This window comes from Kogia breviceps, chromosome 1 (assembly GCF_026419965.1).
Source record: "Kogia breviceps isolate mKogBre1 chromosome 1, mKogBre1 haplotype 1, whole genome shotgun sequence".
NCBI lineage: Eukaryota > Metazoa > Chordata > Mammalia > Artiodactyla > Physeteridae > Kogia > Kogia breviceps.
In genome coordinates, this window is record NC_081310.1 from 95083104 (window position 1) to 95106097 (window position 22994).

General features: G+C 44.6%; 1 protein-coding gene across 2 annotated transcripts; it reads left to right on the forward strand.

Moving 5' to 3' along the window:
- Positions 1 to 2221: 2221 nt before the first annotated feature.
- MGST3 (microsomal glutathione S-transferase 3) lies at positions 2222 to 22421 on the forward strand. 2 transcript variants are annotated; one of them, XM_067040106.1, is made up of 6 exons: positions 2222 to 2329; positions 16904 to 17027; positions 18155 to 18228; positions 19101 to 19158; positions 21405 to 21477; positions 22176 to 22421. In XM_067040106.1, the coding sequence occupies exons 2-6, from the start codon at positions 16911 to 16913 to the stop codon at positions 22310 to 22312; spliced, it is 459 nt and encodes a 152-aa protein (XP_066896207.1). In that variant the 5' UTR covers positions 2222 to 2329; positions 16904 to 16910; the 3' UTR covers positions 22313 to 22421. The 2 variants fall into 2 exon arrangements, with proteins under 2 accessions (XP_066896207.1, XP_066896213.1); XM_067040112.1 differs by lacking the exon at positions 2222 to 2329 and adding an exon at positions 15080 to 15139.
- The last annotated feature ends 573 nt before the right edge of the window (positions 22422 to 22994 follow it).

The following is a 22994-nucleotide window of genomic DNA, read 5'->3' on the forward strand; positions in this document are numbered from 1 at the left end:
CCTTCTACCACCTCAGGCCACCTCTTCTTATATAGAACAGTCAGTAAGTGTCTTACTTCTGACTTGTTGCTATAACAAAAATGCCATAGGATGGGTTACTTAAACAGCAAACATTTATTCCTCCAAATTCTGGAGCCTGGGAAGGCAAAGATCAAGGTGTTGGCAGATTCAGTGTCTGATGAAAGCTTACTCCATGGTTCATAAATGGCTGTCTTGCCTGTGTCCTCACGCAACAGAAGGGCCAAGGGAGCTCTCTGGGGTCTCTTTTATAGGGACACTAATCCCATTGATGAGGGCTCTACCCTCATGAACTAATACCTGGCAAAGGCCCAAGCCATGAATACCATGGCAAGAGGGGATTAGGTTTCAACATATGAAAAGAGGTTTGCATGGGGAGAGGTGGGGGGAGGTGGACAAAGACTACAACAGAGAACACCGTCAGTCTATAGAAGCACTGGGGAAAAATGTCCCTCAATAATGTAAAAATGCTTTCCTACTTTTTTTACTTGCAGTGTTCAGTGAAAACAAGTCCTTTACAATCAACATGCCAGAAACCCTAACATGTAAGGCCTTCTTGTACTGAAAAGCGTGAGAATGGTTGGAAGTTGTTTAAGCAACAGTAGTAAAGATTTTATGAGACCTCAAAATACTTCTGGATGTGTGGATATGACAAATCAATAAAAAGGAACCAACACCCAGCCTACAGCCTTGTAAGATCTAGATTCCGCCTTTCTATACCTCAACCTGGAAGCACAGGCTCTCATAGAGAGGGGAAGTACTCCCACATAAGAGACACTAGGGGTGGCCCAGATGTGGCAATCCCTAGTAGGATGTCGGGTATCCAGAGGAAAGGGGTGACGGGCACACTTAAGGCACGTGAGAACTGGAAAGTTTGGTGCCTTCTTACGTCGACGGTTCCAAGGCTGAGTTTACGGCACTTCGAAGCAAGCTCTACTCCTTCCGGCTCGACCCTGCCTGCAGGCCTGTCCATCAACAGATGAATGGATAAAGAAGATGTGGCACATATATACAATGGAATATTACTCAGCCATAAAAAGAAATGAAACTGAGTTATTTGTAATGAGGTGGATAGACCTGGAGTCTGTCATACTGAGTGAAGTAAGTCAGAAGGAGAAAAACAAATACTGTATGCTAACACATATATATAGAATCTAAGGGAAAAAATGTCATGAAGAGATTAGTGGTAGGCCGGGAATAAAACACAGACCTACTAGAGCATGGACTTGAGGATATGGGGAGGGGGAAGGGTAAGCTGTGACAAAGTGAGAGAGTGGCAGGGACATATTCACACTACCAAATGTAAATTAGATAGCTAGTGGGAAGCTGCCGAATAGCACAGGGAGATCACTTCTGTGCTTTGTGACCACCTAGAGGGGTGGGATAGGGAGGGTGGGAGGGAGGGAAACGCAAGAGGGAAGAGATATGGGAACATATGTATAACTGGTTCACTTTGTTGTAAAGGAGAAACTAACACACTATTGTAAAAGTTATACTCCAATAAAGATGTTAAAAAAAAAAAAAAGACCTCATCGGACTTGGAATAGAGGGCCTAAGTGGGCCTTGTATTCTCTATCAAAGATCTGTGGATCCCCAAGGCGGTGCGGACCCCGGCGAGAGGGCGGCGTGGGCGAGGATGAATGCGGCCACCACACGGACAGGGCTCGCTTCCGGATCTTCGCAAAACTAACAACATTAGTTAGGGAAATAGGCCCTAACATCCCTAAATCCCTTCACTTGGCGACTGTAGCAATCTGAGACACTGAGCGCCCCGCACACCCTAGACGCAGCTAGAACGCACCCATCCCAGCCTTGCAGCCCGGCTCAGGTGACCTCCCCCTTGCCCGCAGGCGCCCTGCAAACCCATGTCCCTGCCCTCACCCCAGAGCCCCTAGAAGCAAGCTACGGTGGCTCTGCTGGGGATAAATTATTACCGTGCTACCGTGCTGCAAACTCAATCCGAGAAGTATGAACTGGCTGGGACAGTTTAGGAAGGCGGCCACGAGGGCATTTGCAGAAAGGAACAGATAAATGCATTTGGGAGTAGGAGGGGTAAATCTGCGGACAACGGTGAGGAGGAAGAAAATGCAGTCTCTGCCTCAAGACCAGCGGCCCACAAGGGGTACTCGGAGAGCTCTCTCTGACACCCAGAGCCCCGCCTTTAGTGCGTGGCCTCGCGCTGCCCCGGGAGGGGGCGGGGACTACTCCGGGCCACGCCCCACTCTGCAGGAGACCAAGGGTGCAGCACCTACACTTCCGCTGCGCACAGCGTTCTGCACCAGCCAAGCGAAGGTGATCCAGGGTGATCCAGGTGAGTCCCCGCACCTGCGGGCAGCGAGGAGCGTGGGCCTCGGAGGCATTTCAGCTCCTGCGCTGGGCACCGCCCGTATCTCGGCCATCCCAAGATGAACAGGGACTCGCTCTCTCTCTCCCTTCTTGTCTGTAGATTTCTTTCTACTTTCCCATCCCCTTTGCCCTCCATCCTCCCCATGATATAGTGGGTTTGGGGCGTCTAAGCTGGGCCAGCCACGCTATCTAAAACTCAGGGAGATTCTCAAGGTCAACCCTTCCTCAGTTACTTCCTTTTCTCTCCTCCGCTCCCTGGGCTGTGCGGACGCCAGGCTCCTTCTTTTTGCCTCCCAGAGCCCACCTGACCTTGCCAACTGCATCTCTGGTGCACAGGAGGGGCGGGCAGGGCACTGCAGGGGCAGCTGGCAGTGCAGGCCTGATGGGTAACACAGGTTTTTAAAGTGGCCTGCAAGCGCTGCGCCAGCTGCGGGTGTGCATGTGTTGCTAGGGACCTTCCGGGAGGGCCTCCCAGGGAATTGTGTTTGTTTTCCTCCGGTTTCATAGAAACGTTTGTCGTATGTTTGAATTGGAACCTACGAGTGGGTCATTTCCTACCGCTGCCTTAGAGCAGGAGAGGAGGCGGAAACTTCGTTGAGGTTGATTTCAGAGAATTTCCCTCATCTAGTGTTGCTGCAGGGAGCGCTAGGGCCACAGCGGTGTGGCAGCTGCGGGGGCGGTGGAAGGGGCTGGAGGCTGGTTGGTAAATCATTCTCCGAAGTTCTGGCTTTTGCTATCATTTTCCTTGGGAGTCACGAGTTTACCGCTACATTGTAGCTTAGGGGACAAGTGAGTGGGGGAAGGGAGGTAAAAGGAAAGCAGAGACAGGAGGGTGGGTAGGAAAAGAGCTACGGGCTTGAGGCTTTAATCCCCTAACTGGAGAAATGGAGATCTGGAGGGAAAGGACACTTACTGCTCTGCAGATATATGGCTCTTTGCAGGTGCTGTAGACCTGGGTGTGGTCATTTCGAATTGCCGCAGATTTTCGATTCCTCTCTCGGTGGAAGAAAGGGCATCTCTTGGGAAATCTGTAGATCACTGGGAGCCTACAGTTTCTGGGAAGCACCCAAGGTTATTGGTCAAAATTACAGACTATGTTTAGGTCAACGAATTCATTGATGAGAGCATAGTATCTCAGCTAGGGGATCAAGAATGTGTATTCTCACGGGAGTTAAATTTAACAGAGTTAAATAAGTTTACACCTAAAACCCAAACAAATACTTTCAGCTGGGGAAGACGTTCTGTAAAGCTTCCCTCCTGACAATGTTACAGAAATAGAAAACTTTGTCAAGTGATTCCCCGGACAAATGATGTTACTACATATAAAACAGAGGTACTGTGTAGAGGTACTGTGCCCAGTCATAGAAACTGCACTGCAGGGCTTCCTTAGATTAAGGAACAAAACTGGAGAAGGGCAGTCTTCCCCCTTATTTAGACTTAATCCTGCCAGTTTAGAGTTCTGCAAAGATGCAATCCATGAAGGGGAACCTCTTAACCTGGAGGATAGCAAAGAGACTGAACCTCTGTGGAAAAATCTGGAATGAAGTAGATGACAAATCAATCTGTCAAAGAGTAATTTAGTGCCTGCTGCACAGCTAGCAATATTTAAATATATTCTTCCCTATATTTCTATTTAAATATTCTGAATCTGTATTCAGAACACCCTTGCCAACCACAATTGACCATGAACCATTTAGCATTTTTTAAAGCAATATGTGTTTAAAAGAATATACTGCTACGGTTTTTACAACTGGTTTCATTAATACTACTTATGAGTATAACATCCTCCTGAAAAAGAAGAATTCAGCAGTTACCAAGTAGGTTACTGCTATGTAAAATAGAATTTTTGCATTTCCCTTGCTATCTCTTACAGTGTCTATGTGCCTATCTTCCTATGGGGAAGTTGTACTACCTTCCAAATACATTCTCAAATACCTTTAAGGAGTTCAGCATTTAGAATCATCCATCCCCTGTTACGCTATAAGTTCCTTCTAGAGTTGACCCATTTATTAACTGGAACTTGTGTTCTAATATTTTGGTGACTTAGTTCACTCTTTTTTATTTAATAGTGTTATTTTATTCCTCCAGCCTAAGAAATGTGAACGATTGTGACACAACTTCATTCTAAGTACAGACAGGCCTGAAGAGTTAGAATACTGTTTCAGGCAGGAGCCTGCAGCCTATGCAGTTCCTTCATTCAGAATAGCTGGTAGCCTGGTGGGGACTTGTTCAGCAGCTGCTAAGAATTCACTGCATACAGTCCACCCACATTTCTTGTGATGGAATATCCAAATGGTGTCCATGTGACTCATTAGAGATTTTTTTTTTTTTTCCTCTTCGGGAAGTCAGGGCTTAGTTTCACTCTGCCCCTCAGTTCCTATATAATGCCAGTTAAGGGACAGGTTGTATGGAAATCGTGATGTAAAAATGAAGTGCCAATTTTTGTGTTGCTTTGCCCTTTGCAAACCTGTATGCCTGAAAGTTTGGAGGATTTTTTTTTCCCTGTAATCTCTCCTCCTGTCATACTGCAGTGCTGACACTCATTAAAAAGGAAAAAAAAAAGTTCCTTTTTGGACCTTTTCCAAGTTTTTTTTCTCTTTCCAATTAGAAAGCTCTCAGGCTTTAATCAGTCACAGACTTGGAGTTAATTATTAGCTTTCTGTTATATTTTATGCTCAGGATAGAGTCCAGAGAGGTAGAAAAGTTTCAAAAGAGGTCAGGTGTGGTCAAACTTGCTCCCCAACCTGATTGAGAGACAATACAGCCAAGGGTTGAGAGCATAACTATGGAGCCAGACTGCCTGGCTGTGTGTGAATCCAGGCTTTCTCTGTTATAGCTGCGTTTCCCTGGGCAGATTACTTAACCTCTCTGATGTTCAGTTTCTTCATCTGTAAAATGGAGTAATAATATATCATAGGGATGCTGTGAGAGTTTAAATGAGTTAATATTGATGAACTACTTAGAACAGTGTTTGACATATATTAAGTAATATATGTGCTAATAATAAGTGTTATTAATAATCATTGATTTCTCCTACCACTCTTCCCCTAGGCTATATCACTAACCTTCAGCCAACACTGGTCTCCTTTTTCATCCTTATACAAGTAAACCCCTTTCCTGTCTCTGTGCCTGTGTACTTGCTGTTTTCTCTATCTGTGTGCTTACTCTCACATCACTGTTACATCCTTCAGAGCCCTTAGCTCAATCTGTTACCTTCCTGTTTCATGATCCTCCTAAGTTGTCTCCCTCGATTTGACTCTGTATTCTGGAAGGTCAGGACCTTCTTTCTCAGTCTTGTTCACCATTGTAGCGCTGCACTGCACGTGGTACCCAGCATTCAGTAGGGGATAAATCAGGAAAAGAATCATTCTAAGGCACTACTGAGGAAGGTGGTAGATGTGGACTTAAAGTGAGCATTCCATTTAGGTGAAATGCTTTGTCCTGCATTGACTTTGTCACATCAGCTCCCTTGAATGAATTGTTACAAGATTTTTATTTTCTTCTGCATCCCATAACTTCTCCCCATTCTCTTCCCTGTCCTCTGAGATTGGTGCCTTCAGACTATGGGAAATGTCCTGCAACCTGTCCCTGGGATCACACTTTCCTGGAGGCTGGGCTCCAGATGGTCCAGCATGGCTCAGGGCTTTTAGGTCAGCACATCAAGGAACTCTCGCCCATAGGGCCTTTTGGGTCAAGAATCTGTTTGGGAAAGTTTGTCATCCTACAAACAGGGAAGCCTAGGATTTGTTCTGTCTTACAATCTACTATTCTTAGATTCCTGAAGAGCTGAATTACCAGTTTTTCCCAGGGGAGATTCAGTTAAGCATATGTGTCTAGTGTTTTCACACAGAAGTCAGACTCCAGAGAAGAAAAGAGCAGGTAATTTGCTTATTTGGCCTTAACAAAGTTTATTTGTGTCAGTGCAGGCTCATCCCACATAACCAGGAAACATTCACTTGGACTTGAGCGTCAAGCTGGTCCTTCCCTCCCCCATCCTGTTCTCAGCCAGCGCTTAAGTAATGTAGTCGTCCTCAGCCCTGACAGTTCACAAGAGTGTTGGAATTTAAATGACATGTGGAACTTGAATATTTTATATTCCAAGCTGTGGCTACTTAACTATAAAATTGAATATATTTGAATTTATAGGACATTTATCTCTTAAGAAGACAGATCTTCCATCCCCCTAACTTGTAGTGTGCTTCCACTTTCCAAGTGTTCTGCCAGCAACACTGATGAGGAATTAAAGAATATGAGAAACCGGGAAAGACCCACTTTATTACCTGCCTCTACTGTTTGCCTCACTTGAGTTAATATTCAAGGCTGGACAAATAATGGCCTGCCTATTCAACTAACTTTTCATTTTTAGCCCTTGGAGTGATATTTACTGAATATGCAAAACAATTGTGTGGAGTAGTTATTTTTCTTCACATGGTTATTACTCCTTCTTTTAACTGTCCATGTACTCTTTCTTTTTAATTTTTTTTTTTTTTTTCCCTTCGGTACGCGGGCCTCTCACTGCTGTAGCCTCTCCCATTGCAGAGCACACGCTCCGGACGTGCAGGCTCAGCGGCCATGGCTCACGGGCCCAGCCGCTCCGCGGCGTGTGGGATCCTCCCGGACCGGGGCACGAACCCGTGTCCCCTGCATCAGCAGGCGGACTCTCAACCACTGCGCCACCAGGGAAGCCCTTTCTTTTTAATTTTTTAAAATAAATTTATTTATTTTATTTATTTTTTGGCGGCATTGGATCTTCGTTGCTGCACGCAGACTTTCTCTAGTAGTGGCGAGTGGGGCCTACTTTTCGTTGTGGTGCGCGGTCTTCTCGTTGCGGTGGCTTCTCTTGTTGCGGAGCACGGGCTCCAGGCACGCGGACCTCGGTAGTTGTGGCTTGTGGGCTCTAGAGCGCAGGCTCAGTAGTTGTGGCTCACAGGCTCTAGAGCACAGGCTCAGTATTTGTGGTGCACGGGCTTAGTTGCCCTGCGGCATGTGGGATCTTCCTGGACCGCGGCTCGAACCCATGTCCCCTGCATTGGCAGGTGGATTCTTAACCACTGCGCTGCCAGGGTAGCCCCCATGTACTTTTTAAAAATCTCACTGCCATTTGAAACTTTGACACTCAAACAGATTTTATCATCTGTGTACTATAGAAGTGACCAGACTGGCATTCTGAAAATGTAGGATGGACCCAAAGAAATTCTGTGACTCTCCTTTTTTTCTCTCCCATTGTGGAAACAGGGAATTACTTTTGTGCTGCTTGCCTCTAGGATCTCAAGTTTCTCCATTTAGCTTTATATGGGCTCAGCTGCCTTGCCTAGAAATAATTTTGAGGACTATTCCTTTGTAGATACATTTGGAGGCAAAAACGAGGCTGGACAGCTACCTCATTAAAAGAGTACAGGCTGAGTAGACCCCTAGCACAACCTCAGAGTTTTTGGAACCACCTCCCAGTGTTGGGGACTCATGGAGGTCCATCTGATGTGATCAGATGAAGCCCTTTAAGTTACCATCCTTGTATTATTCTCATGACAATGCCATGTAAAATAAAGGACCGGGGCTTCCCTGGTGGCAAAGTGGTTAAGAATCCTCCTGCCAATGCAGGGGACACGGGTTCGAGCCCTGTCTGGGAAGATCCCACATACCCCAGAGCCACTAAGCCCGTGTGCCACAACTACTGAGCCTGCGCTCTAGAGCCCGCAAGCCACAACTACTGAGCCCACATGGCACAACTACTGAAACCTGCACACCTAGAGCCCGTGCTCTGCAACAGGAGAAGCCACCGCAACGAGAAGCCTGCGCACCGCAACGAAGAGTAGCCCCCGCTCACCGCAACTAGAGAAAGCCTCACACAGCAATGAAGACCCAAGGCAGTCAAAAATAAATAAATTTTAAAAATAAAATAAAGGACCATATATAAGGAAGATTGGATTAATAGTACAGGCAGCCAAATAAAGATTTTAATGAAACATTGGGGAATGGCTCCAAGTCAGTCTGTAAGTGCTTTAGCATTGTCCCATTCCTGATGCATTAAAAAAAAAAAAAACACTGCTGAGGAATTGCAGTACAGTTGGAAGTAAGGGTTACCATGGTCCACACTGGTTTTTATTTGTTTGAGGGCAAAGAGAGCACTGAAAGTTGAAATCCTCTCTCCCTTAAGACATTTGATTGATTTTCATTTAGGAGAAGATAAGTTGTTGTAACTTCATGGCTCAGAAGTCATAAATTATTTGAGGCCAGTGCCCAAATGATAAAGCCTGCCTTTTGCTCCATTTGTGCAGTGTTGATTGTGCCCTGGGGAATTTCTATTGGCAGCTAAGATGGAGTGGAGTAAATAAGTGAAGGAGAGCTTTACCCCAGGAGTATTCCGTTGAATGTAGTTCAGGAAGTTCTCTGAGTAACCCTTTTGTAACTGCAGGAACCCCTGCCCCAGTGAGATAAGGCAAGTGGTAGCAGAGCAGGAATTGGAGGAAAGGTTGAGCAAAGTATAAGCGCTGGAGTAGTGATGTTTCCAGGTGAATCTGTCAGTCACATTCCTATAGGAGAGTACCTTAGCCAAATATTGTAATGAAACTCCATGTTGCTAACTCAGGCACTGGAATAGAACATGTCTTCTAGGGGTGAGACCAACACTGCCTCATTTGAAGTCCAAGCTTGATCACTCCTAAAGTAAGACTTTACAGTGGTGCCTTGTAGCTTTTTAAAAATCCACTGGGTATCTACTCACTGGATGCACCAAAGAGTTGTTGCCTCAAATACTCTTCCTTCCACTATGCTGTCCCATAGACCTCAAGGCCCCACCAGTCACCAGGGCACCAGTATTCTCCGATGTACCCCTAGACACCCACTGTGGCCTGGGGTTTTGTCCCATGCCACACCTGCTTCAAATACTCTACCTAGTTTTTTTCCTCCAACCTGATATGTCCTCAGAAAGTCATGTTTGGCCAGTAATATATATTTTGATAAATAAAAAAGTTACACATGGGGGGCTTCCCTGGTGGCGCAGTGGTTGAGAGTCCGCCTGCTGATGCAGGGGACACAGGTTCGTGTCCGAGTCCGGAAAGATCCCACATGCCGCGGAGCTGCTGGGCCCGTGAGCCATGGCCGCTGAGCCTGCGCGTCTGGAGCCTGTGCTCTGCAACGGGAGAGGCCACAACAGTGAGAGGCCTGCATACCGCAAAAAAAAAAAACCCCACAAAAAAACAAAACAAAACAAACAAACAAAAGTTACACATGGAAATGCTACTGTTTAAAAATATCTGTTGTAGAAATAATTCTTTTCCTAAAGTATCCTCAAAATGTGCAAACATCCAAAGGTAGAGCCTGTGGCTGGTGAAGGTCCATGAGGAGGAAAGTCTGCATGGGAAGTGGTAGGACTTTCATGAGGCCATACTGGCAGGACTGGACAGTGTGAGCACATTTAGGAGGGAGAACTGCCTGATGTGTATTACCTCACAGCCCACTTGTCTCTTAACCCTCAACACATGGACTTCCACCTTCTACCATCTCCCTAAAACTAGGGTTCCCCCTCACCAAAGCCAAAGGCATATTCTTAGCCTGTTCATGCTTCTTGACAGAGGTATTCACTTCTTCCTTTTCAGAACTCTTTCTTCCTTACGTTTACGGTCTGTACCGTTCCTGGTCCCTTTTCATACCTGGAAAGCTCTTTACACGTGTAGGAGTTGAATCCCCCCGAGGGCTTGCATAGTTAATGATGGTGCACGTTTGCTTGGTCAAACACCTTTCCCTTTGGGAAGTGATGCTTCCTCTACTGGCACTTAATTGCATACCCTTGCTTCCTCTATGCATCTCATCTTAGTCCGTTGAGGGAGAAGCAAGAAGTATTGACTGTTACATGGCCTGTAAAGACTCTCTCATAATCTGGATCTGTCCTGTCTAACCTTATTTCCTGATGTTCCCACCATGTGCTGGGGTCCAGGCTTTTCCTCACCCAGGGCCTTTACACTTGCTGTTCCCTCTGATTGGAATGTTCTTTTCCCCATAACATTGTGCGGCTGTTTCTTCCTCATTCATGTGTCAATGCAGATGTTTGCCACAGCAAAAAGATCTTCCCCAGATGATCCTGCTGGAGTAGCCCCACCTCCACCCCGTTCCCTCCACATCACCGACCTGTGTGTTCTCCATAACAGTCATCACTCTCTCAGGTTGCCTTTGTTTGTGTATTTCTTGTCAGTCTTCTCTCATCATTAGAGTGTCAGTGCCTTGAGGTCAGGGACCCCCATATTGTCCACTGCTGTATCTCCCACAACTAAACATTGCCTAGCATAGAGTAAGCACTTTGTATATTGTGGTTGAGTAACTGACTTAAGTGTTCTGGGATTCATGCTGTCCACACTAGGAAACTAACTCGTTCTGTCATTATGCTGTCCACATCAGGAATCTAAGTAGACCAGCCTTCTGCCAAATTTGAATCTATCCCAAACAGTATCAGAACTAATTTCTAAGTCAGAGCACATTATAGATTTGTAGAAAAATCAGTATCTCCTTATTTAGGAAGTATTACATATGTGGACAGACATGTACACTTGCCAGGATGTACAATGTCTTTGTGTTTGGACCAACATTTATTAAGTGTTCATACCAGATGCTTAGTCTAGTTTATCTCATTTAACACCTCAAACCATCCTGTGAAGTAAATAGTATTCTCCCATTTGGCAGAAAAATTAAGTAACATTTCTAAGGTCCCACAGGTGGGGTCTGAACACAAGTCTAATTCCAGAATTCCCACCGTCTCTACTCCTGTGAATTTTCCCATGGGAAAAGGCAAATCATAAACAGTATTCAAGTCTGCTAGGAATAAAAACATTCCCAAAAGGATCTCTACTATTAAATAAGTGACACGAATTTTCTAAATAAAAAGAAAAACTAATTCCTTTTAAACCTTCAACTTAATGTTCTCTCAACTGAACTATTTTGACTCAAGACTGCCAGGAAACAGTTAACTAGGAGCATACACCTCTGTAGTTACTAAATAAGTGAGGAGAGAACAGAAACACTTCTGTCCCATCTCTGCCTTTCCCCAACCTTTTTAGTTTCATTTTTGTGGGAGTGGGTGGGGGGGGTTTGTACACAGTTTCTGATAGTTGGTATGAAGGAAAAATCTGGAATTGGATATTTGTTTACTTATTTGCCTGCTTCCCCCAGTAAAACATGAGCTTCCTGAGGGCAGAGACTAAAGTCTGGCTTGTTCACCTCATCCCCAGCATGGGCCCACTGAGTAGCACATAGTAGGCACTCAATAAACTTAAACAAGTAAATGAACAGATGCTCAGCCCCATGTGGGGATAAGCATGTCTGGCTACAGGGAGGGTTTACATGACTGCAGTTTGCTGATTTCCATAGTCTGTACTAGAAGCCTGCTTCCTTCTGAATACTCTTGCCCTTCAGATAATATATTATAACATGGCTGGCTATTAAGAGTTCAAAAAGGAGGGGAATATATGTAGTTCTAAGCTTTGTTTGTTATCTTAAAATGATAATTCTAAATTATAAATTCTTAAATGTATCTCATCATCTTGTATTCGAACATCCGCTTTTATCACTGAATCAGGGCAAAGACAGTTAACAGAACATTAGCACACATAGTATAACCTGATATATAACATTTATTGAGTACTTACTATGTGACAGGCATCCTGATGGGTGTTTAGAGACAGTGTCCCCATTTAATCTGTACAACAACTATATGGTGTGGGGTAGGTGCCATGATTATCTCCAGTTAACAAGTGAGGAAACCAAGGATGCTTGAAAGACGTTGAGTAATTTTCCCTAGGACACACAGCTAGGAATACGAGATCCAGGTTCTAAACCCAGACAATGTGATTCCAAAACTGCCCCCTTACCTGCAAGGCTGTCTCTATACTGCACATAGTGGATGAGTGACGGGATTCAAGCTAAAAATCAGGTCCGATTCTTTGGTTCCTTTGTAACATACTGTCTATTCCTTCTGTCTCCTCGATTACTAATTATTGTCAGGCCATTTTTTTACATAACGTTTTTGGTATATATTTGCTCATTTTGCACATTATAGAAAGGTACAAAGGAAAATCTATAATTCAGCCATCTGGAAATAGCTATGCTTATGATTTTGATATTTTCTTCTTTAATTTTTTCTATTAGAAAACTAGATATACTCTGTTTTTTTTTTTAACTTAACATGCTATATATTGTTTGTTTCACCATCTTTAATGTTTTACCATTTTTAATGGTTATATACTATTCTGTTTTACAGATATATTATTTATTTAATTAATCCTCTTTGTTTGGACATCTATACCATTTTTGTTTTTGCTGTTATGAATAGTGCTGAAGTGAATGCCTTTGAACCAAACCTGTTTGCCTTCCTGATTATTACCCCAGGATAGATTCCCAGTAGAATTAATGAGCAAAAGGTTATGAACAATGTAAAGTATATTGTGTGCCACCAGGCTGTCCTCCAGGTGGTTCTGTTTTACACTTCTCCCAGCAGCGTGTAATACTACAAAGTAACTAAATAAATTTTTATTTGTACAAATAATAAATTTTAATGTTTACAGCTGGTGTGCGACTAACCTCGGAAACTGCGTGATAATTAACAAGTGCTATTATACAACCAAGTGAGTTACAAAGTAATCTATACCAGTCATGAAAGTTCAGCTCCAAAAGGACCATTGGACTGCATGCTGTGTGTCTATCACCACATAGAAGGCAGTCTAGGGCAGAGTTCCCACCCCAAGAACCTTATCTTGTTGGGTGGATATATGGGTTGCCAGTGACACAGAGCAGGTATGTAATCAACAGACTATAGTGTGCAGTCCGAATGCATGCTCATGTCAGAAAAAGGTTGTGTTGCACGTATCAGCTTCTCAAGCCTGTGCCCTGGGAGCTATCGGCTAGCTGCGGGACCGGCCCAACCTTGGGCGTGGCTGGAGCTGCCTGGAACGTGGCTGCTATGAGCCGAGGTGCCTCCCCTTTCGCCAGTGTACACACCCGCACCCACGACGGGGTGGGAGCGTGCATCTCTTTGCCCTGGGTTCCTCAGAAAATATGGATTCAGCAAATGACGAAGTTTTTTTGAACCCTAAGTGAATTAAACTGATTCTTTCCTTAAAGGACAAGCCTTATGTGTTTTGCAGTCCCTATTGGATTTATGTTTTCAGCAGCTGTAGCGACAGAGCTTTTCTCTGTGTTCTGGTCTCCTCTTTCTCCAGGAATTCATACATCCAATTGCTTCCATTGTTTCAGTAGATGCTTTGAGGGGAAAAAAGGAAACTGACATGGGTTAGGCACACACTTTATGCCAGGCACTGTGCAGATCGGAGGAGTTATTCTGAAAGCTACCTGGACTTACAGCTTGCTTCATTTATTCCACAGCTTTCTATAAGCACACGCTCTGTGCTTGGCACGGGGGATGCCGGACACACACGGTCCCTCCCTCACAGGAGCTTAGTATCTGATGCAATTGGCTGCTCTCTCTGTTCTAGCCCTGATCATGCCAGCTGGGAAGTGCTGGCTTCAGTGGCCTGTGAAGCAGGGCTCCTCACGTGGTGGAAGTGCAAGGAGGTGTCAGGGGGTCTGAACAAGCTTGGCTCCGGCACCTATGCAGGTGTGTCCAGGACTCCTGCAGGGAGAGCCTTGGGGAGGGCCGCCTCTTTCCTCCTGCCCCTAGTACGCTCACTGTTTCCTGACCGATTACACTGTCCTTTGCACACTACCCACTTTAGCATCGGACTCTGGGTCTCCCTTACTGTAAATTCTCTGTCCTTCAAAGGTCTTGCTCCTGGCTTGCTTGCCCTCACCTAGATCCTTTCCCCCTCAGTACCTATCACCATATCAAAGTGTGAAGAGAGTCACTTTCACTAGGGTGTGACTGCCTAAGAGTGTAACCTTCCAGGTTGCATTTATACGTTGGAAGAGGAGGTCAGTAGTAAACATTAATTTCTAATTGCAGGTTTTTGAGCGGTTGCCTTTCTGAGTGTTCATTGCCTGCAATAGAAACATCTACTCAAAAGACACTTCTCTGTCCTGCTACCTAGCTTCTCCTACCCAAATCCTTACAGGCCAGAAAAACAGAGGCCAGTGATCGAGCCACCAAATTCTAATGTTTTGCCTGGGCTAGCTGGAGTATTTGGGGAAGAATTCTAAAACCTGCTCTGGTCTTAGCTCTGCCCTCATCTCTCTACCCGAGCCTCCATTTCCTTTTCTGTAAAATGGAGCTTATGGGATCTGGGGGGAGATGAAAAATGAGCTGAAAAGTCTGCACCAACACAAGGTGACCCCAGGCTGCAAGAGAGCCTAGCCTCCTGTCTAAAGGTGAGGTCTGAACAGACTTTCAACTTGCACACTTTGACCTAAACCAGATATGCTGAATTGTATCGTTCTTAAACAGGCGGCTTTTGACAAAGTTAGAAACAGTTCCGTTTTCAGTGGCCTCTTTAGCCCAGATGGGTTGAACTCCAGGGATATCAGGTAGTCATATTTATTTACTTTCAAAGAGGTGTTCAGTATTCACCCCATATTTTTGTTTTAACAACTACTACTAAACCTTCCTCCCCAAGCTGATTTTCTAAACTCTGGAAAGGGCTAATTCTAAAAGAGAATGAGGGCAGGGAAGCTTGGAAGGCAGCCAAAGACTCCTTGCTCTCCGCAGCCACACGAGATGGCCCAGGAGAGGCTGACCTGGAGGTGATTCCCATGCTGAGTCATGGGGACGGCCCTTTCCAGTGTGTGTTCCCTGTCCCGGAGGAGGGGATGCTGGGTGCCCCTCCACAAGCAGCTCCAGGTAAAGAAAGAATATAGCAGGGGAAGCTAACGGGAATTATTGTGAAACATGGTTGGGGATGGGCAGATTTTAGGATTTTGGTTCCAAATGTCATTTTGCAGACCTAAGGGAAGCTTACTTTTAAAGAACTGACCTGTTTGCTGGCCCCAAATTCCACACTGAGAAAGATTCTGTGATCCCAATGTCAGTTCAGCTCTAAATCGCCAAGTGGGATTGAAAGGGGACATTGGAACTGAATTGGAACCTAAATTTGAATCCCAACTCGGATACTTTCTCTTTTAGACCTTGGGAATATTGCTTAACCTCTGGGTGCTCTTTGGAAAATAGGGATATTAGCAACTTGTTGGGTTGTTTGTGAGAATGACTAAAACATTGTGGAGCAGGTTAACCTTCCCAGGCTTTCAGGAGAGATTGCAGCCAAACAGTTTTCAGGGGTGGAAATTTTTTTTTCTTTGGCCACACCATGTGGCATGCGGGATCTTAGTTCCCTGACCAGGGATCGAACCTGTGTCCCCTGCAGTGGGATGGTGGAGTCCTAACTACTGGACCACCAGGGAATTCCCAGGGATGGAAATTTTAAACTGAAGACAGAATACACACAGGAGCTATTGGCCTGTGGCAGCCATGCACGTGATGGGACAGCAGCTAAGGATCTCTGGAAGCATTGTAGCTATTTCTCTGTGTCCTGCCGTGCTCCGACCCTTCAGACATCTGGTGATCAATGCTCAGAGAGACTGGAGGGCAGCACTAACTTACTCTGAATTTATTAGGGCTTCTTCCCACCCGGCAGGTTTTCCTCTCCTTGATCTCCAGTCTGTTTCTTTCCTTCTTTCTTCTTTCCTCCTGGAGCAGGACAAGAGCTAAAAGAGCTGAAATTGCTGAACACTGAAAAATGCTGAGATGAGCTTTTTCTCCAAACATTTCATATGAAATTTTTCAAACATGCAGAAAAGTTGGAAGAATTGTATAGTGGACATCCATATAGCTACCACCCAGGTTCTAGCATTAATATTTTGCTATATTAGCTTGTATCATCATTTTTTGATGCATTTCAAAATAAGCTGCATTGCAGGCACTAGAACACATCATGGGGTTAGTTTTGAAGTGTTAATTTGATGAAGAATCTGGGTTCTCCAAGAGCTGCCCAGAACCTTGCTCTGCTTTCAAAGAACTAGAACTGATCCCTTCCCTACCAGTGTGATATTTCTGCTGCTGTACCAGCACGTACCTCAGGATCCAAGGGAGGCCCTAGGGTTCCTGCCCTGAGTATCTCCGATGCCAACAGACATACAAGCGAAAAACCTGGAATCACTGTGTACTTGCTGACTATATCCTGTTTCTCTCTCTTTCTCTGTCTCTCTTTCTCTCTCTCTCTGTCTCTCTCTCTCTCTCTCTCTCTCTCTCTGTAACTTAGTATATCTTTTAGCATTTTGCCTTGCTAAATATTTTTTTACATTGTGGTTTTTAGTGGCCAGACCATCCAATAGCAATGACTACTGCAGTGGTTTAGATAAATCTCATACATGCAATGTTGATCAAAAGAACTCAGGCACAAAAGAGAATATACAATGTGATCGTGAACTTTTCTGTGTGTATATTGCAGACTTGAATCATTTTTTAATTCTGTTGGGTGGTATACAGTAATATCGGTATACAGTAATATCTCTGCCTCTTAGAACCACCAGATCACTCATGCCTCTTTTTGATCTGTAGCTTGGAGCCCACCGTGCTAGGCGGTGCCCTAATGTGTTCTTTCTCCCACAGAGTCAGGATGGCCGTCCTCTCTAAGGAATATGGTTTCGTGATTCTAACTGGTGCTGCTAGCTTCATAATGGTAACTCATCTAGCCATCAACGTTTCCAAGGCCCGCAAGAAGTACAAAGTGGAGGTGAGTGGGAATACAGTGGTGCCTCTGTGGGTTCGTCGGGGCAAGAACTTGTTTTCAGTTGTGGAGGGAAAGGTGAGGTGCTAGTGGTCAGCGGTGGCAGTTTCAGCCCTGTTCCTATTAGAAATTCTGCCCCTGTCTGGCAGGAGGAAGGCAAGAAATATGGGGCCCTTCTGGAGAGTCATTTCCATCTTGTTTTACTTTTGTCTCTTCTGTAAAAAGACCAGGTGTGCTTTTGGCTGGAGCTCTTTGCTAGGAAGACAGTTATTTTCTAAAGGGGGTTAAATAGGAAATTCCTGGGCTGTCCAGTGGCTAGGACTCTGCGTCTTCACTGCCAAGGGCCCAGGTTCGATCCCTGTTTAGGGAACTAAGATCCCACAAGCTGCACAGCGAGACCAAAAAAAAAAAGGGGGGGGGGTGGAGGGGGTTAAATAGCAGTTGTTTCCTGGTGTGCCACTTTAAAATGATGTCTTCTGGTGATTTTCCTGTTTCCCAAGTAGAAAAGAAGCACGTGGTGCTGAGTTAGCCTGTGTTTGGACATCAGACATAGGGAGGAGGTCTATTGAATGCTTCCTTTAGCTCTAGCTGATCTAAAAGGGATAATTACCGAAGCTGTCCCTGGTGAGCAATTTTAAATGTCTACTTCTTTTGAGCAATTTATAATTAGAGCTCCTTTTAAAGTTTTCATGTCTAGTTTATTATTTTGATGGACACATTAAAACTCTCACACATGCAGTTTCTGTTCCCCCATTAAGGGGAACCTTAAAAGGATGTGGTATTTGCTGAATCTTGGGAAGGAGCTCTTTCCCAATGGCATCCTTGTAATGCATCCCAAAGCCACCAGTGATGGCATAACGTCAACAAAATCCCTGAATTTGGCACAAGCTGCCTCTATCCCTTGAATGGCATAGACATATATTCTTGTCACTGGAAATTAATAGACACAGATTGAATCTGCCTCTGAGAATGAGACCTCTGTCACTACCTGCATGTAAGCAGAAATTGAATGATCGTCTTACCAAGGTTATGGCAGAAGATGCTTTGGGATACATTATCTTTAAGGTTGATTTTAACTCTCAACACTGAATGCTACACTTGACCATTTGATCACACACACTTTGTTTTAACAGTATCCTACAATGTATAGCACTGACCCTGAAAATGGACACCTCTTCAACTGCATTCAGCGGGCCCACCAGAACACGTGAGTGCTGGCCCTGCCCGGCCCCCAAGACATCTGCAGAGTGGGTGTTTTCTGTCCAACACCTCAACCCTTGGTACTCTGTTTGCTGAGTAATAGCAATGATGATGATCATGAATACTCATTAAAAGTATCATTAAAAATGTATAAGTGAACAGATTAAATATTAAGCAAAATTAAGATTTGTTAGGATGGTGGGATTTTAGATAAACTTTTCTTTTTTTCTTCCATTTCTTTTATTTTTAATTGAAGTAAAATTGATTTACAATGTTGTTAATTTCTGCTGTACAGCCAAATGATTCAGTTATAAATATATATATATTCTTTTTTGATATTCTTTTCCATTATGGTTTATTACAGGATATTGAATATAGTTCCCTGTGGTATACAGTAGGACCTTGTTGTTTATCCATTCTACATATAATAGCTTATATCTGCTAACCCCAAACTCCCACTTCATCCTTCCCCCAATCCTTCCCCCTTCCTTGCGCTTTTCAAACATGAATTTAATGCTGCATTACTCTTCTGCAGTATTTGCAGCAAGTTCACTCTAAACTGATGCTGAATCTCTCAGCCTAGGGGGTGAGAGGCTTTGAGCTCTGCAAGGAAATCTACTCTAATTCGCCTCATCAGTTTGTTAGATTTGACGTCTTTGACTCACTGTGTTCTGAGTTACCTCTGATCTAATCCCAAGCAGAGCAAAAGAAGGTGGATCTTAGTGGTCAGGCCTTCCGCCTCTGGTCAATGTCTATTTTTATTCTCAAGTTTCTAACTTGGCAAGTAAGAATGTAAAGGGTTCTTAGTTTTACGTAGACATACTTATATAGAGCACTTTAAAGGAAAAAAAAAAAACCTTTTTTTTCTATCTATTCCAGGTTGGAAGTGTACCCTCCTTTCTTATTTTTTCTAGCTGTCGGAGGTGTTTACCACCCAGTAAGTTTTTCTGGGGAGGGGGTTCATCTAATTAGATTGAATAGATTTAATTCACTGAGCCATTCAGGAGGGAAGAGGAAATGAAAATTTAATGAACATCTTCAATGTCTAGGCACCACGTATTTAAAAGAATTTCAGTTACTTCTTACAAAGTTCCTTAAAGTAGGTAGAATTTTTCCCATTTTTTACAGATAAGGAGAAACCTCTTGGATACTATGTAACTTTCTCAAGATCACATAGCTACAGAGTAGGTGAATCAGAATTTGAACCCAGGTCTCTCTGATCCTAGGAGGTTCATGTCCATTGAGTTTTCCTTTGCCACATGATTCGTTCAACGAACATTTCCTGGACACCTGAAGTTACTGCAGTGAACAAAACAGGCAAAGACTCCTGGTTTCATGAAGCTGACTCTTAGTTGGGGTCGCGGACAAAAAGCAATTCAAGGACATCGTGTAGCATGTTAGAAGGTGATGCGCCCCACAGAGGAAGCAAAAGCAGGGATGGTGGAAAGGGAGTGCCTGGGGAGGGGGGCACAGTGTTGAGTGGGGTGGTCAGGAGGAGCGCCTTGCTGCGAAGGTGACACTTAAGCAGTAGGTGAGGGAGCAGGTGCTGCAGACGTCTCCAGACATCTCCAGGCAGGAGACGAGCAAGGGCAAGGCCCTGGGGCAGGAGCCTGCCTGGTCTGTGTGGTGCACTTTGAGCAGTGTGGCTTCAGTGGTGAGCAGGTGAGGGCTGGAGGTGAGGGTGGACCTCGGGGCCTTGTAGGCCGCTATGGCCCTTGTGAGCCTTAGGTTTGGTCTGCACTATACCTTATCTAAATAAAGCAAGTTTATCTGAGCCTGATTAGTTGCCATTGGGGTCTTGCCTTACACAGAAAGTGTTTCCTTTTCAGGGCCCAGATTTCCCCTCCATTGAGTTCAGACCAGAGTGCTGGCACCTCACATTTCTGGTTCTGAGACTTTCATAAGCCTCTGGTCTGTACCTGAATGGCCTTGTGCTTTTTTGGTCAGCTGCCAGAATGGCACATCTATAGTTCATGACCTCAAAGTCTTGTATTTTTTTTCAAAGAAAAGTTTACTACTGTCTTAGAGAAGATATTTCTTTCTTGTGCCTCTAAAGAGCCCCAATCTTAGCAAGTAACTAGGCTAGCTAGTCTAAACAGACTAGCTGGTCTCTCTAGGCGTCATGTGATGTCCACCCCAGCCCCGCTCCTGTCCCACTGCCCTAGATCCCATTCCTTGTGCTTAGCTCTTGGAAATACTCTAAGACTACTCTGAAGACAAGCACCTAATATTGTTCCTGGGTTGACGGTACTTACGCGACTTTAAAGAGAGACCTGGCAGAAACTACAGAGCTTCTAGATAGTGACTTGTGCACCTGGGGGTTTTATTTATAGCTGTTTCATGCTCCTACTGATACTTAACTTCCCTAAAATCATCAAAACAAACAAATAAAAATCCTAAAGTAGGAACCTCACCCCCACTGATGCCACTGCTAAATTGAAAAGACAGTTGGGGACAGTGATGCACAGTGACTCACGTCCTCACACACCCTCTCTCTTCCTCTCCCCTGTCTCCTTTAGACCAAATGGGTTGCTCACCCCGGCAGGGTGTCCAAATGGAAGGATTTCCCATCTTGCATGAGTTTTCACTCTCTCTTCCCAAGGGTGTTGGGAATGAGGAGACTTTCCCCTCCAAGACCACATGTTCTGGGATTCACAACATGACACACTCCCCCGACTTTTTCTAGTGGAGCCCCATGCCTATGCGTGGGCCACAGCACAGCCCCTTAGAGCCCTCCCAGGGGGGACCTGGCTGAGACAAAGCAGCACACAGCCGTGGAATGTGCAGTCCATCTCCTGTCCACAGGGCTCCTCCCCTAGTCCTGCCGTTCAGTCAGTTTCCTCTCCTGGCTTACTCTGCGACCCCCAGGCCTGCCTCTCCTTCCCCTGTGCTCTAGCACACTGAGTCCCCTGGGGCAGGCCGGGAGGTTCCTCCCATCCCACCTACCTAGGAGAAGGCCAGCAATCACCTCCCAGGTCTCTGAGCAGTTCATAGAAGGATCACAGCGCTTTGATTTTCCTGACTGAAACAACTTCATTCTACCCTAACTTTGGTAGGGAGTATTTTACTATATCCATGAAACTGTTAACTTTTTGTTAAAACATTGTGTAATCAATCCTAGATGTTAATAAAATTCTGCCTGTTTCTTTCGTGCAAATAACTAACGGAGCCCTTTTATTTTAGCGTGTAGTTTCTGGCTTGGGCATGGCCTGGATTGTTGGACGAGTTCTTTATGCTTATGGCTATTACACAGGAGGTAAGGACCTATTGACATCTGTCAAGGAAACAAATTTAAAATCTTATACTACTATATTTTCCTCTTTAGCAGGGCTTTAAGAAAAGGGAAAGTAACTTGATATTTAGGTGAAAGATCTGTTATCTTTTCTTTTTATTAACCTTTGAACAGTAACAAAGTGCATTCTGCATTTTCAATGTGTCAATTGCACTTCTAAGAACTTTGCATATGCTATTTAGCCTTACAACAATTCTATGACATAGATAATATTATTTTATAGATGAGGAAACTGAGGCTTAGAAAGATTAAGACTCAAGGTCTCAGAGCTACTAAGTGTAAACTAGAAAGCCAGGATTCAAACCCAGGCAGATCCCCTGCTCCTAATTAGTACTATAAATGGTGTGCCTGAGAGAGAAGGGAGAAGAGATTCTTCTGGCTGTACTTACCTCTTGGAAGAGGGAAAACTCCAGAAGATCCTGGAGCAAAGGTGCTCTAATTACTATCCCATAATGTGTTACAAAGTTCAATACTGTTGTGGCACACGCCTTTGCATGCAGTATCTGACATACTGACAGCTTAGGCTGAAGCGCTGGTTGACCTCCTAAGACTAGATGGTCTAATGTACAACTCCAAGTGCCTTGACAGAATGGCTGGTGGATGTTGACAGCATTGTCATTGTGGAGCACCCCCAGTAACTTCTGCTCTTTCCTCTTTTTTAGAACCTAGAAAGCGGAAACGGGGAGCCCTGAGCTTCATCGCCCTCATTGGCCTGATGGGCACCACTGTGTGCTCTGCTTTCCAGCATCTTGGTTGGGTTAGAACTGGCTTGAGCAGTGGGTGCAAAAGCTGCCATTAAAGAGTTATAGGGTGTTTTGAAACTCTCATTCATTTTGAGTGACTTTTATTTTCAGTGACTTTTTTTTTTCCCTAAATAAAAACTTACCTGGCATCAGCCTCATACCTAACCCTGACTCTATCACTTATTATTTTTTTTGTGTGTGTGGTACGCGGGCCTCTCACTGTTGTGGCCTCTCCCGTTGCGGAGCACAGGCTCCGGACGCGCAGGCTCAGCGGCCATGACTCACGGGCCCAGCCCCTCCGCGGCATGTGGGATCCTCCCGGACCGGGGCATGAACCCGTGTCCCCTGCATCGGCAGACGGACTCTAAACCACTGCACCATCAGGGAAGCCCCTCACTTATTTCTTTTTGAGTCTTTATCTAAAATATAAGTAGCCTGTTCCTAGTAGATGAGAGAGGGGCCACGAGTATTAAGCACCACTTCTCACCCTGCCAGAGGATGTTTACTTAATGTGTGAGCTGGAAAAAGGTCTAATTGTGGAAATATGTTCATAGTCAGGCCACAGCAGTGAAAAACTGGGGCTCGATGAAAGTCTTTTAGTGCTAGTTATGATATAAGATTATCTTATCACTTGCTAATACATAGGATAACAATAGGATTTTTAAAAAATCTCTATTGAAGATGGCTTCTAATGCTTAAAAACTGAAGTGATAGACTAAATTTAAGGTTATGAAACTT

Coding starts and splice junctions, on each gene's coding strand:
- MGST3 (XM_067040106.1), top strand. CDS start 16,911: ATGGCCGTCCTCTCTAAGGAATATGGTTTCGTGATTCTAACTGGTGCT. Junction 18,229..19,100: donor CAGCGGGCCCACCAGAACAC/GTGAGTGCTGGC, acceptor TATCTATTCCAG/GTTGGAAGTGTACCCTCCTT. Junction 19,159..21,404: donor TCGGAGGTGTTTACCACCCA/GTAAGTTTTTCT, acceptor CTTTTATTTTAG/CGTGTAGTTTCTGGCTTGGG.